The sequence below is a fragment of the Danio rerio genome, chromosome 25, assembly GCF_052040795.2.
Source record: "Danio rerio strain M-AB ecotype USA chromosome 25, GRCz13ab, whole genome shotgun sequence".
Taxonomy (NCBI): Eukaryota; Metazoa; Chordata; class Actinopteri; order Cypriniformes; family Danionidae; genus Danio; species Danio rerio.
The window spans coordinates 25,926,457-25,942,081 of record NC_141045.1 but is presented as its reverse complement, the minus strand read 5'-3'; the positions used below and the strand labels follow the sequence as shown (position 1 = coordinate 25,942,081).

Genomic DNA, 15,625 nt, shown 5'->3' with positions numbered 1-15,625 from the left:
CAGTCTGTCTCCGTTTAATGTGAGAACTCTTATGAAGAACAATTAAATACTATGAGAATGTTAAAATAAATCATACCTGCTGCTTTTGAAAGCAAGCACAGAGATAGACAGAGTTTAATTGTATCATGACAAATGTGAAACGATTTGTCAATGAGGGAAACAAACCCTCAAATATGTATTATTTCATTTATAATTATCACGACAGATGTCATCGCTCTAAGCCAAAACGATAAATAACAAAGTGATGGTGTAAGCACACGGACATATTATTTACCATATCCACATGACATATGGCGCACAATAATCACAAAATCTTCAGTTTTTGTCTTTGTTCAATAAATAATAATGGATTTAATTAGTTTGATGTGTGATGATAATCTCCAGGTTCCAGCCGGAATTAAATTAAATAAATATGGTAAAGCTGTTGTTGGGGGAAAAAAAAAAAAACTTTGAAGATTATTTTTGTCACCACAACAGCTATTTCTGTAGCCGTCCTCTGACAAAGAAATGTGCATGCTCCACATGAAAGAATTTCTGACACTTTGCAAGAACTGTTCATTCATTTAACCCTTTCCACTGTTGAAAAATGAAAGATTGCACTTTCCACTATAATTCATCCCAATATTAAACCCTAGCACATGTCATTGTTAGCCATTGTGCCCTAATTTCCTGTCTAAGGGTCAGCCTTGTCATGGTGACAGGCAGAGGACTGAGGCTCCATGGCTGGATCAGACAGAAGCAGGAGCAGTGAGCACCATAACAAAATGCCACGTGCTGACCGCCTTTTTCTCCTACAATCCTCCAGTACTTTCACAGGATTAAGTCCCATACTAAATCTCGTGATTCCATAAACAACCTCCAATTGCAAAATAGAAACACTTGGTACAGCCCGTATTTTTTTGTATCTTAAAAATTTGCGATTACTCAAGCGTTTGCTATTATTAAACTGATGTTTTCCTAGCTTATGCTGATTAGCGAATCCACTCTTTATGCAAATATTACTTCACTAGGCAAACAGGATATTCAAATGCTCTGTTGCTAAACCAAATAAGCTGCCAACCTAGAAAACAATGAAACGTTATATACCTTGTCATATACTATTTAGTCTAAACAGCAATTGAGGGCAATCCAACAATGCAAAATAACAACTATTTTAAAGGTAAAGTTCACCCAAAACTGAAAATTCTGACATCATTCTCTTACTCCACATTTTTTTCCTTCTGGTAAACACAAAATTACTTTTTAAAAGTGTTGGAAACCTGTACCTAGGGCTGGGCGATTTGCCCTAAAATCAAAATCTCAGTTACTTGAACATTTTAACTCGATTACAGTTACTAATTAATTATTTTATTTGTTTAATTAATTTTTTTGCCCTCACAGTTCACTGACAGATTTTGTACAGTAAATGTGCTCACATATTACAAATGAGAAATTTCTGAATGATGGGTGCACTACTTAATTTTAAAATAATTGAAGGAAACACACACATCTACAATCTATGATTATCACATTTTTCTTTTTAAAAAAAGTGAAAACAAAAAACTTGCACTTTTAAAAACGAAATTAATTATTTTTAATGTTTTTAAAAGTATAAAATAAGTATCTCTTCTAAATAAAATAATTCTTGTATATCCATATTTTAAATATTAAATATTTAAATAAAATATTTTTTGTGCATTTCTTAAATCCTCTGTACACAAATATTTTAATGTAAACAATAATTTATTGTAATAGAAATGATGCCTTCTCATATTTGTGCGTTTAACGTTACATCTTACCAAATTTACAACTTAACAAAGCAGGGTCACGTGACTCTGCACACACATTAGAGAAAGTAATTGAAAAAAATGATCTAGAAAATCTTTATCGATTATAGGTTCTGCATGTCAATTTCGATTACTTTTCGATTAATCGCCCAGTGTTACCTGTAACAACAATGTAAAACATGCTCGGTTCCACTTAATTGATTTGTGTTGAAATGACATGAAGGAGTTAAGTTAACTTTTTTAGCTGTCATAAAAAACTCAAGAATTGTGTTGTTTCAGCCTGATTAAGTAGTTTGATCAAACAACAACAAACATAATTTATTAAGTGTATTGAATGTTTTTCCTCCTACGAAAGTCAATGGTTACTAGTTTCCTTTATTTTTCCAAATATCTTATTTTATGTTCAACATAAATGAAGTTTCACAAACTAATTTCGAGAGGATCACATGATGTAATCGACTCGAGTTGAGCCTTATCGCTAATTATCAGCTAGCCTCTCAGATCATTCCAAAACTACTATAAAAATCCTGCCTAAACTTCATTACCTATCTACACTTTTGGAAAACCACTTTCTACCTTTCCCTTCTCCCTCCTCATCAATTCTATGATCGAGTGACACTGCGGCTTAGTGGCTGACGCTGGTGCCTCACAGCGGTACAAAAGGTTCAAGTTCAAATTGAGCCAGTCGGTACTCTCTGCGCGGAGTTTACATGTTCTCCCCTTGTTCACATGGGTTTTCCCCGGGTGCTCCGGGTTCCATCCACAATCTAATAGCTTGTACATAAGCGAATTGTAATAACAGTCCCTTAACACATACACACTGAACCAAATAGAACCAATTAGGGCTCTTAAGAAATACCTAACCTCATATCCTGCCTAATGCTCATTGACCAGGTGGGTACCTTGGGCTCATCTATCTCCGAGTTCAGGATTCTCTCCTGGGACAGCATGCCAAACCTGCTATCATAGTCAAGCATTATTTAAGTGTGAACTCTTGAAAAAGAAAACCTGTAAAGACATGGAACTACTTGAGGGTAAGTAAATGGAGGAGGGAGGTGAATAATCCCTTTAAGAAGCTTTGTTGCATTGCTAAAATCATACATAAGTGTGCTGTTTTTAGTTGCTAATAGAGAAGGCAGACTTTCTAATCCATCTGGGCCATGGTTTTGGCAAGAATTGTGTATAAACAGTGTCAGTGACCATGCAAGATGGTGTTTTCCTTGTTACTGTCGTCCTAAATCCGCAAACTGTAAAAATAACCTCCAGAAGACACAAGTTGACCGGACTGCAGATTTCATATTCAGAAATGAAACTCTATTTCTGAGATGTTTCCATCAGTGAAGCCAGAAAGCAGTGCCAGAAATTCCAGTACAGTCCTGAGCCTTGTTTTGCCGCAAATGACAAGGGGCAAAGTTCACGTCCTGCTCTGGGTTGGGTTCACAGATGTTCTCAACAGTGAGAAGTGACTTTGAGAAAGTACATCTTTGCACTAGCTCAGGAGTAGTATGAAGAATAAGAAGATGATTTCTCCATAAATCACTTAAAAGGGACCTAAAATAATTTTTATAAGGGGTTTAAGCACAGAGTGTGAATATAGCCAGCCTTTGATGTTAAACAGTATTTTTTATAATCACAGTTCATTAAACTGTAGAAACACTTTGATTGACATTCTCCCTTTGTATATGTCATCGGAAATGCCCATTATTGCCAATTACTCAGCGTTTATAGCCCTGAATGAGAAGCAGCCGTCCGCCATTAGTTTTTGTTGTCTCCCGAAGACAACGTCAGTGACTAAGAGGCATTGAAAATGTTTTACGAGAGTTTTCGGATGCACAAATGAACACTGAATTCTCCATAGACGACCTTCATCTGAGCCACTTCTTTTGTCATTTTCAGTTTTTCACAGAGATGTTGTTAGTTATGTTATGAATACATAGGCATTTGTAGGCCCACCCTCTTTTGTAAAGAGGGTTGGGTGCACAACTTCATTTGCACTTAAAGCGACAGTCACCAAAACAGCACAACTAAAATGGGGCGGTTTCAAAGAGTTATGGAAAAACAATTATTAGGTATTTTGAGCTAAAAATTCAAATACACACTCGAAACTCAGGAATATCAGAGCATATTTTACATATTGAAAAAGAAGCATAGTACGTCCTCTTTAAAAGGATAGTTAAAAGTTCTACACTTCAAAGAAAATCTAATTTTACAGAAAATATCTCAGAAAATATTTTTTACAGTAACTTTTTGTCATTTTAAATTATATTCAAAACTCAATAATATGACAAACAAATGAACAGTTTGACTTTCATTTTCGGTACTTTATTTTAAAAGACAAATTACAGACATTTTTGTTTTTATACAATGTATATATAAAAATGAATTAAGTTATACATATTTTTTTCTGTTATTTTAAATTACATTCAAAACTCTGTAAATATTACAAACAATATCTGTAAATTAACAGCTTGACTGTTATTTTATGTATTATACAATTAATGACATATTACAGCAATTTGTCTGTTTTATACGATAAAATTGTCATATTATTTCCTTTTTTTGGTACATTTAAAATGATGTAAAATTAAGGTACTAAATTGTAATTGCTTGTGCACCTTGCTATATTATATGACCATTATTACCATTTTTTTATTCTTGTAATTTTAAAGTTGTTTCGAGACTTTTTTTATTTAAAATAAAACTGTTCACTTACAACCTTGAGCATGTCTTGACATTTTATTAAAAGTGTTTAATCTTAATGATTTAAGTAAAATTCTGTTAAATAACATTGTTTTCTCTTGAACTTTTAGTGCAGTCACTTTATTGATGGTGTTCAATCATAATAATCTCTGAAAAGTCTCAGTGTTTCTTAGTAAAGCTCTTAGTGTGTAACTTTACTGAATGTATTTGATTGTACTAATCTTGAAAAAGTCTGTAAAATGATAGTGTTTCTTTGTAAAACTCTTATGCTGTATTCACACCAGACCGGAAGAAGCATCAAGCACGAGTGATTTACGTGTTAAGTTAACGCAAAGACATAAATAGACATCCTATGATGCGATATTTTAAAGAAAACTGAAATCCTGTAACTGTTTGCTTCCTTGCTTACTCCGTTTTTGTTTTTTTTTACTATGGATGTTAATAGCTTTCAGATTTTTTTTTAAATCTTAATTTGTGTAAAAAAAAATCAACCTCAAATGTTTTTTTAAACAAGTGAAAGGGAAGTAAACAGTGAGTACATTTTAATTTTGGGGTGAACTATCCCTTTAATTAGACACTAAATACTAAATTCTGAATACTAATCTCTGCAAGAGCAAACTATACATTTAATCCACCCCCTGACTTTTTTATGTTCATTGGATTTTAAATGGCAAGCTGGTACAGTGGGCGCCTTGTTAAAAGCATGTGCGTTCACAGAAATGGCTCCAGGAAAGAAGGACTAATGTAAATAGAAAAGAGGGGAATGGAGTGCGTGTTGGAGAAAATGGGAGTGACTTAGTTGGCAAAGAGAAGTACGTCTTAAAGACTTCCAGATGTGGGGCTGGTTGGCAGATGACAGAGAAGAACTTTTGTAGCTGAGGGGCTGTGAATTACTCTGAAAGTGCCGTGTTCCTTGTAGCCTTAAACTTAACTGCCACAGTTCAGCATTAAAGTCCCCATCCAATCAAAATACACGTATTTAGATGTTAGCATCAGTGTGTTAGTCTTAAGGATATCTATTATCAAGTGCACTTCAAAACAGTTACAAGATTCACATTACAAAGACATAAACATCCAAAGTTTGCAGTTTGTTGCTTCCGCCTAAATGGATCAAAGATTTTTTTGATGACGTCAAATTTTCTGACCAATCAAATGCTCTCTGTTATCTGACATGCCCCACCCCCTTCAATATGCTATTGTTATATGCGCTTAAGCTCAACCTCTCTTACTGGCAGAGCTGTTATAAAAACAAAATGCTACTGGCTGTTTTTTTAAAAGGGGGAGGGGCAATAATATGCCCTGCCTTGTTTTTACATTTCAGTTCAAATTGTCAGACATCGAACAAAAATGCATGTTTCAAAGCACTGTATAGGAGCTTTAAATAAAAACAACATGTTTACATTCTAATATGTTTTTTTACTTTTGTTGTGTGACTTGTATTTTCGAGTGAAACAATATTAAGTGAATATTAAGTCCCAATCGAGTCCCATTTTAAAATTTTATTCACTTAATTATGTTTCACTTGACAACGCAAAAGTTTTATTCACTTAATATTGGTTCACTTGACAATAAATCACATAATGAAGCAAATTTCTCTATGAGTAAAGTTTCTCTATATGAGGGTTAACTGTAGGATGTGGCTTAAAATAATGTCAGAAGAAAGACGTCAACAATGCCAATTCACTTTTTTCTCCATCCAGTTTTGTAGTTCATTCAAAAAAGGCATCATATTACATGTATTACTGGTTCTGGTTGCAATTTTGTATTGACTTTAAACCCAGCCCAGCAGGCACACAACAACATAAGATGTTAAAGGGCCATGAAACCCCCTCGTTTAGGTTTGATTTAGGTCATGATATTAAGTGACCAAATTTCAATGTCTAGCCAGCGTCTAAGAGCAACGTTATGACGTCAAAATACAAAGATATTTGGTTGATTTCAGGTTGTGTTGGAAAGTGACCAAAATCCAATAGCCCCTTTCACACATACAGACCTTTCCGGAAAATTACCGGCAATTTTCCGGAAAGGTTGTATGTGTGAACAGGCCCTTTTTGAAAATACTGGTAAATTCGTTCTGGCTATTTTCCGGAAAGAGAAGTTGTAACATTACCGGTAATTTGCTGGAATGCTGTGCTGTGTGAATGCAGAAGGAAGATTTCCGAAAAGAGCGCGTCCACGTCTAGAACGTGCTGACGTGAGACGTCTACTTTAGCCAATCAGAACAGTCAGACGCATTCACGTCCGTGCGGTTTATGAGAATAAAAGCCTTTGAATATTTTTCCAGACACATTTAGCAGCTAGATGTTGGTCAGATAACGTTTCTATGTTCCTTCTTAATGCTAACTGTGTAAATAATTATCGATAAAATGTTTATGATAATCTATTGTTTGTTTACCTTTAAACTTTGCCTGTGCCCGTGAGCGCCCATAGCGCCAGCACACACACATATCATGAACATCTCGACATGCGAAAGTGTTTTCATTGGAGTTGTACTCAATACTGATTCATCCGAAGAGTTTGTAATGTAGTCAAATGTTTACAAACACAAGCGCAGCCGTTTAGAGGTCATTTCTGGTTAATGATGTTAAAATTTACCGGCATTTTGCGATGGATGTGTGAATGCTCTTTTCCGGAAAAATTCCGGAACGTCCTCGCCAGTGTGAACAGCGCTTTTTTGAATTTACCGGTAATTACCGGTTGATTTTAGGTTGGACGCTGGACACTGATGTCAGCCGGACGTTGGGTTCTGATGTTTTCATTTTCAAACAAAATCCAACATCCCCACGACGTCGGGGTACGTTAGGGCAAAAAGTCAATATGACGTCATGTTGACGTCCTGCGCCTACAGGGAGAGGAAATCATATTGCAAACTTAAGGCAAGCAAGTATATTGATCCATGGTAATCAACGCTGTTTAAAAGGCATTCTCGGGCGCAATTACAGCGACCAACAAAAGAAGGTCATGAATAATCTGGTTGCGAGAAGCTTTGCATAATAAAGTTCCTTGAAAAAGGCAACTGAGTCACAGCTGAAATCATCAATGAGCTACATTTGAGGCGTTATAGATTCAATCTACTGCACTTGACAAAGGCAAGAGAGCGCATCAGTTGGCTATTTATCATTAAAAATGGCACATGGGGGTTTGGTGAAGTGCACGCACAGCACTTTGTTAGCACAGTCATACTGAAAGCACATTGATCCACTGGGTTCTCTTTATGGACCAACCTAATTTGATGCTCACATGATAATATAGAGAAGCAAGCTGTGTAAGAATTATACCAGGCTAAGATTGAAATACTATAGTAATCTTTAGTAAATACTATAGTGTTTTTTTTTACCATACTATAGTAAAGTGTGTGTCTGCATTTACAACACTGTTAATGAATGCTGCAGCATATTTTATAAATAGAGTGAAACTTTAAGAAATACTGTAAATTTTAGTTTTTACTACAGTAAACCATTGGGAATTGTAGTATAATTTACAGTTGTAGAAAGTTACAGTATCAGATAATTTGTAAATTTGCTTTAATTGGTGTATTATCACATTGATTATACTTTAGAATTACCACAACAGATTAATTAAAGTATTGTTAAAAAAAAAATAATAATAATATATATATATATATATATATATATATATATATATATATATATATATATATATATATATATATATATATATATATATATATATTGTAGTATACCGTAAATTACTACAGTATTTTTATGGGTATACATAGCTAGCATATTCTAAACACTGCTGCCTTTTTTCTGATCTTTAGAAAGCATTTTTCATAACAAGACTTAAAGCAATGTTTATGCCCTTACTAACTCTAGCATACAGTTGTTAAAATCAGTTAGCATCTAGCCAGCTAGCTGAATATGGGAACATTTGGATGTTTAATGTCAGCTCAGATTTTTTACAGAAAAGTTGAGAGGCATTTTATCACTCTTTTAAACTTATAATACTGCAAAATTTTTAAATAGCACTTAGTACAAAACAATAGTGGTTATTACTAAATATGAACAAACACTATAGCGCACTTTGCAATTTATCATGTCCTACTCTGTGTTACAAACATACAGTAGAGCTGATTCAAATCATTAAACTGTCAATTATTTATCTTATCTCTAAGCAATCAAACTCTTGATTTCCATATCAACAAACAATTAAAAAAGCTTAACCAGATATCAGTTCATGATTCACCACCATTTGTAAATCCTATGAGTTAATTGCTACAGGCTACTAGATTGATTTATATAGTATGGAAATATACATATTTAATAACTTTAAAATTTGGACTTACATTTTTAGCAGGATAAGAATTAGACTTAGGGGTGAGCTTGTTAGATAATTAAGAACACTGTAGCAATCATATCCAAACCTAAAACAAAACCTTGTAAACCTTGCAGCCTAATATCATGGTGGTGAATTCTGCACAGATCAGCACCACTCAGATTTCGTCAAGGAATCTTTAAAATATGTACTCAGTTTTATGTCTATTTATATCATAAGTAATGATGCAAACGAGTGACACATCACAGCAATATGCCCTTTTTTATTTTGTTTGTGTGTTCTTTCAGTTTCAGTGGTCACATGGTTAAGAGGTTGTTCAAATAGGGAACCTGTGAATGTTTGTGAAAACCCCATGCTCGATGCTGGTAAACCACAGACAACTCGAAACGAAAACACAACCTATAGATGACGCAGAACTTGGCAGAAAGAAGATGAAGTAGTGGAAGTGTGTAATGACCTGTCACAGGCCAAATGACATAGCTTCTGAGAAATTATCAAATGCCAATTTTACCAAATTTGGATAAAGTATGGACCACTCAAAATGTATGTATGTATGTAGCCTATGTATGTATGTATGTATGTATGTATGTATGTATGTATGTATGTATGTATGTGTGTATGTGTGTGTGTGTGTATGTGTGTATGAATGTATGTATGTATGTATGTATGTGTGTATGTATGTATGTATGTATGTATGCATGTATGTATGTATGTATGTATGTATGTAAGTATGTATGTATTTATGTGTGTGTATGAACGAAAGTGGTCTGCAACTTAAAGGGATAGTTCACCCAAATAAATTAAAGTTATTGACCATTTTACTCGCAGTTTCTTTGTTCTGTTAAACACACAAAAAAGCTAATTTGAAGATTGCTAAAAACATGAAAGCATTGACTTCTATAGTAGAAAAACGTACAGGTTTTTAACATTTTTCAAATTAACTTATTTGTGTTCAAACACAAGAAACAAGTTTGGAACAAGTAAAGGGTGAGCATATTATTCATAATGGGTGAACTATCCTTTGAAGTGAAGTAATTTGTTAACATATTTAAAGAAAGTCTCATCTTTAAGGTGGCATGGTGCAGATAGGGAGATAAAAATTGATCGGTGTAACAGTAGAGCACCTACCATTGGCGTTCTTCCCACAGATGAGATGCTCATGGTGTTGTAGGACCCCCCACAGTTCGGCGTCATTATTGATGACCCCCTCCAGGGTCTCTGCTGTCAAGACACAGCCGGGTGTCGCGCCTTCCCGCTCCGCCATCAGGATGCGCACACCCACCTCCTCCACGAGCGCCTCCATACACGCGCTCAGGCAGATGGCCGCGTATTCGTGGATGCGCACTGCGATCCGAGTGTCCACCATCCAGCGGAAAAACCGTCCGACGGAGAACACGAGACCACACCGTGCTGACTTCCCCTTGCGCAAGAGCTCTCCAGCACTCATGTTGTACATAGATATGGCTTTCACGGTGGCAGAAACGCAGTGATCCGCCAGCGCCCAACTGAGCACCAGGCGGATCGCGCTTTGGACCTCAAACTTGGTGCATCTGCAGTGCATTACACTGAGCCGCTGCGCTTCTCTGGAGATGCGGATGAGAGCTCTGCGCATCAGGGTGGCCAGTCTACGCACAGCCTCGGCGGAAAATGAGGCACCCTTGCCCGCACCTTTACGCACAACCCTCCCCACATCCTCCTCGGTCCACGGGAACTCCTCCAGCTCCGGTAAGCGTGGGCACTTCGAGAAAATGTCCTCTGGATCCTCGGGAAGCACCGTGTTGACTGTATCCCAGCTGTTGTTTCTGCTGTTCATGGATCCGGAGTAGTACCACCAGTTGCCCCGATGAGGAGTGTTCATGAACGCCTGGGAGTTCGACTTGGAGGACGACAGGCTTAAGGATTTACATGAGTCCCCTGCTCCATAGCCTGAGTCCAAAGTTAAATCCTCTAGAGTTTTCATGTTTGAGCTGTTTGTTCCTGCCATTGTTGATGGTTCTGTTTTTAAAAAGCAACCTGTGAGCAGAGGAGACTTTCCAACTGCGCGAAACTCAAGCTGGTTTTACTGGTTCAGCCTTTCTTTGACATTCATGTAACGCTTTAATGATATAGCCTACCCCAGACCAAATATCCTCCCGTTACGTTTAAAATGCCCAAGTTACATCTTCTGAAAATAAAATGTTTGGCGTAACTTGCTTACCTTACAAAATGTCCATTCCTATAAGAGTAGTTAGTAAAGTGCGCAGAATGTTCGTGTAGGCTACTGTTATTCGGTTCTTGAAAATAACTCGACCGAGAGTTTAGAAAAAAAATCCATCAGTGTGGTGTAAATCTCACGGTGACGGAAAGAAAATCCTTACTGATTAAGTAGGAAACAGACGATGTTCATTTCGCACCCACACGCCTCTTCTTACTGGAAACTCATGACTGAGCTGAGAGCTGAAGCGCTTGAGAGTTTAGGTGGTGTTTGAGACCAGAACAAAATGATTCATTTGAACGACTCGCTTGAAGTGACTCGCGCAAGTTTGAATCACCTCAACAAACAAGATCTCCCTCATTCAAATTAGCTTTTTTTTTTAAACTTTACAGTTGCAAAGCACAGTTACAGTAGGCTACATCGTTATGTTGTAACCTTGTAATTCCCAAAAGGAAGCTAAATGACTATTTATACAAGTCAATGAATCTTTTCCCCCAACTCTTTCATTGATTCGCTGAAATGGATCATACTCGGAGACCAATCGGAAGTTAGCCACAGGGGAGCCAATCAATCAAGACTGGTGGGTTTCACAGAGACATCAATTCATGAACAGACGTCCCTTTTCAACGTAAGTATTGTAGGGGGGATGGAGGAAAATCCCGTTTTGATTTACTTTGAAACATCTCAAGTGTGCTATGAAATTAATACAAAATATTTGCTAAAATGATGTGATATAGCAAAATATATAACACCTATACCAAATACGAAATCAACTATTCAATTTCTTTTGAAAGACTAAACAGAAGATTCACCTGAAAGTTAAAACTATTATTATTATTATTATTATTATTATTATTATTATTATTATTATTATTATTATTATTATAGAACTTTACATATGTAATAATATTACAATATATTGTAATAATAGAATAGAATAAAAACTCTATATAACAAGTAAATTGAAAGTGTCTAATAAGCCTAGAAAGGTTTTTTTTTTTTTTTTTTTTTTTGGAGAATTGGTGCTAATCACTGATCCTCATTGTCTAAAGAAATTTGCATTAATTGTGTTAGTCTGAGAGACTTCATCAACACACACACTCAATCTCTTATCTTAAACTGTGCAGGTTTCAGACTAAAGGCCGAATAAATGGTTTCTTAAAAATCGGATCAAGCCTTTAAAGGAAATTAACTATTTTATTTTAAAGGGCCTTACATTTAAAATACAAATATAGTGTCTTTCAATCAACCGTGTTTAAATGGCAAATATCCAGTATTTTAAGCCCTACAGCATTTGTAGTAACTTGCTGATCATTGCAATAGTGTGAAGTGTGACATTGTTTTGCACTACAAAGCACAAGTGACAATGATATACCTATCTCTCAGTTGTGTGAACTGGCGTATATGCTGTGTGAGGTGTTAGGTAATTTTTACAATGATAAGTTTACTTGTCATTGTCACAGTTTTGTTGTTTTACTCCTCTACTGCAGTATGACACAGTTATTTGTCATGCAGGATTATGTAATGTTTACATTGTGTAAAAACCCGCCCCACCCTTTTCTCTCATAAAACTTATTTCTCTTTATTCTTTGTCTTGTTGTTTTTTCTCCAATAACCGCAATGCTTAGACGGTGTACTGCCAAACTAGTTATTATCTAAATTAAAATAAATTCTGATATAGTTTTAAGATCATGCAACAACTGGACACATAATCTCTGTAGCACTGAATCATTAAGCCTTGTTTTTAAGTTCATGAATCAGAGTTTCTTATTCGATGTTTTAGAGCCAAGATCAGTTCACCAATAAAAAAATGGTTACCACATTTTTTACTTTAACAAAAGTATGATTAATTTCCATTGTTACTGCACAGTGAGTCGGTATTATTGTTAAATAGTTACTACGCTTACCTTGGATTAAAAAGCAATGTGAGATCATTTAGATGTAAAGTTTTACAATTTAAAAATACCTGTTAATTTTTTGTGACCGACAGATTTTTTTTCTTTTCATTTATTTTTGGGTTTGAATTGCATCATGGGGCTTTTTTTTTTGTATTTTCATATAGAAATTTCAACTCTGCAGTTTAACACAGTCACCTTTATTGACATTTAACTATATTGACATTTTAGAATAAATTGTATAAGAACTAATATGGAGAAATAGGTCTGTAAAACAGCTAAAAAAAGGTAATGATAGTTCATTGCCACTGTAAATAATGCCACACAAACGATTTAAAATTGGTCAACTTGAAGGAATTGAGATAACTTATTAGTTTCTACTAATTTAAGTGGACTGAACATAAAACTATTAAGTTGTCATAAAAAAACTCAAGAATTGTGTTGTTTCAGAGTATTTTAACTAAGTTTTACTAACAACAAATATCTTGTTTTTGGGGGTACAGGTTTTTATACAGTAATCACCAGACAATTAATAACTATATTAAAAATATATTTTCAACATGAAAATATTTAAGGAAATATCAAGGTCCCATAACGCAATTCAAATGGATAAATAAATAAATAAATAAATAAATAAATAAATAAGAAAGTAAATTACAAAAACAGAGCTGTTAATTTACGGGTATGTTTTACAGTGTTACTCGACGTCTTTTTAAATGTACAGAATCAACATCCGTCTTGCTTTAATATTGAATTACAGATGTAACACTGCACTTAGGCTCCCTCTAGTGGTTGAAAGATGTAAAACCACTGCAACATTTACCATTTGATTTATCTGAAAAAAAAACATGAAATACTCTTTAAATTGTACATAAAAAGTACGATACGGAGAAACGATACTCAGATTCACATTCAAAAATTTTGTTCAACTAACAAAACATAATCACTCGAATTAAACAAACTCAATTTCTAAATACACTTAATAATGAACATAAAAACTTGATGAACTGATGCAAAAAAAAAAAATCAGACAAAAATAACCAAACAAGGTGTTTCAGCTTTAAACTTTATTTTTCAGAAGAAAAAAAAACAAACAAACTCAAAAATGTTAAAGTAAAATGCGAACATTCTGAAAAAATTCTACACAACAATTTCACAGAAATTACGTAATGCAGATCCCTGTATTAGGTGCAATGTGTTAGTGTCCTGTCTTCATTTTTGTTTTTAAATAGGCAGCCTGAAGATACATATCGAACCAGGAGAAGGCGAAATGAACTATAATTTACTCTTTTAAAAAAGATGTTTCAAAATCATAAATTTGCATTGACGACTATTGGTATTCATCAAATCAAAGCTTGTAAACACAGTCATTTGTATATTACAGATGTAGAGCACTGTCATACGAGCTGCCAGTCAGTGTAAAACACTTTCAGCTGCAAGCTTTCCTATTAAGCTAGACAAACAGAATTCTGTAGATTATTACAGAACATAATTTTGACTCACTGCCCACTTTGCAAAAACAAAAACAAATCACATTTACAGCAATGTGTACACTCTTTTCCCGCATATGAATTATGCATTTGGATTGCATTATGTGATTTTGATCTTTCCTCCGACAACTTTTTATGTAGAAAAGTTTAGAAAAAGTGATTTTTATTGACATTTTTTTGTGATATATTATCTGGGTTGGTGTTGTAAATTTTGGTTTAAAAACTTGATAATAGGCTGCATACAGTACGTTTTCTGTTATAGGCTTATTTATTTCTATATTATTTATTATACAATATATTGTTACAAACTACTAAAATGTCAATAAAAGTCACAAATTTTAATCTGCAGAGTTGAAGCCTCATAATGCAATCTGTAAGGGCAAATAAATGAAAAACAATACTGTAGAGCTGCACAATATAATTTCAGCATCGATATCGCAATGTGCGCATCCGCAATAGTTACATCACAAAGATATCGCAATGTCCAGTCTGAATTATAGCAGGAGCTACAGAATTGTATTTAATCACTGTATTTATATGGAATTTATATGATTTATGCAACAAAAACGTTTCTTAGAATTTTTTTCTTTTTCTAGCCCACATATCTACATTTCAAAGCAAAAACTAGGTTATTTTACTCACCCCACTGACAGAAAATTTCCTTAAAAAAAAAAATAATAATAAACTCTTCATTTTGACTTATTTCTTCTGATGGTGAAAACAATGTTTTAACTTGGTCGAAGATTTTTTTTATTTGATATTTGGATTAGAAACAAGACAAAAGTAAGGAAAGCAATTTTTTTTTTACATTTAAATTATTCAATTTCTGTACACAAATACTGTTAGACTCTCTAGAAAATGGTGAAACAGAGCTATTAAAACCATCTTCTGAAACTGTATTCATATCGCAATTCTTATCGCAGAAAAATAAAATAACACAATTTCAGATTTTTCCAATGTGCAGCCCTACAACATAATTTTGTTACAGTGAATTACTTACAATTTAAGAGAAAAGTATTTTTATACAATAGCATTGTGTCTGAAAATGATTTTATTTTGTTATTTTTATTAACTGTCACTGAAAATGAGTGTCTTCACCCTTCACCTTTATGTATTACTCCACCCACATACAGGCAGCAACAAGCAGAGACACTACAGTTTGACAAATATTGAAAAATAGTGTAGTTTAGATTGCAACTATGCAGTTTATTTATAAGGATAGTGCCTATTTTAAAATTGTATCATTTCTGAGAGACAGCGCGTCGGTGTCCATTAGTTGAAGAC

At 34.4% G+C, this 15,625-nt stretch overlaps 1 protein-coding gene and 1 pseudogene across 4 annotated transcripts in view; both read right to left on the bottom strand.

The window, feature by feature from the left end:
- abtb2b (ankyrin repeat and BTB domain containing 2b) overlaps positions 1 to 11,188 on the bottom strand; it is an 89,313-nt gene extending 78,125 nt beyond the window's left edge. For 2 of the 3 annotated variants that reach the window (XR_015526503.1, XM_087312350.1), the window contains exon 1: positions 9,891 to 11,188. Coding sequence is in view for 1 of the 3 variants with exons in the window: in XM_087312349.1 (XP_087168475.1) it covers positions 9,891 to 10,746 (856 nt within the window). In the remaining 2 variants the exon portion in view is untranslated. The remainder of the gene's footprint in view (positions 1 to 9,890) is intronic. The other variant, XM_087312349.1, reaches the window with a different exon arrangement.
- LOC147837710 (uncharacterized) overlaps positions 1 to 15,625 on the bottom strand; it is a 633,655-nt pseudogene that overhangs the window by 512,686 nt on the left and 105,344 nt on the right. The window lies entirely within an intron of this gene.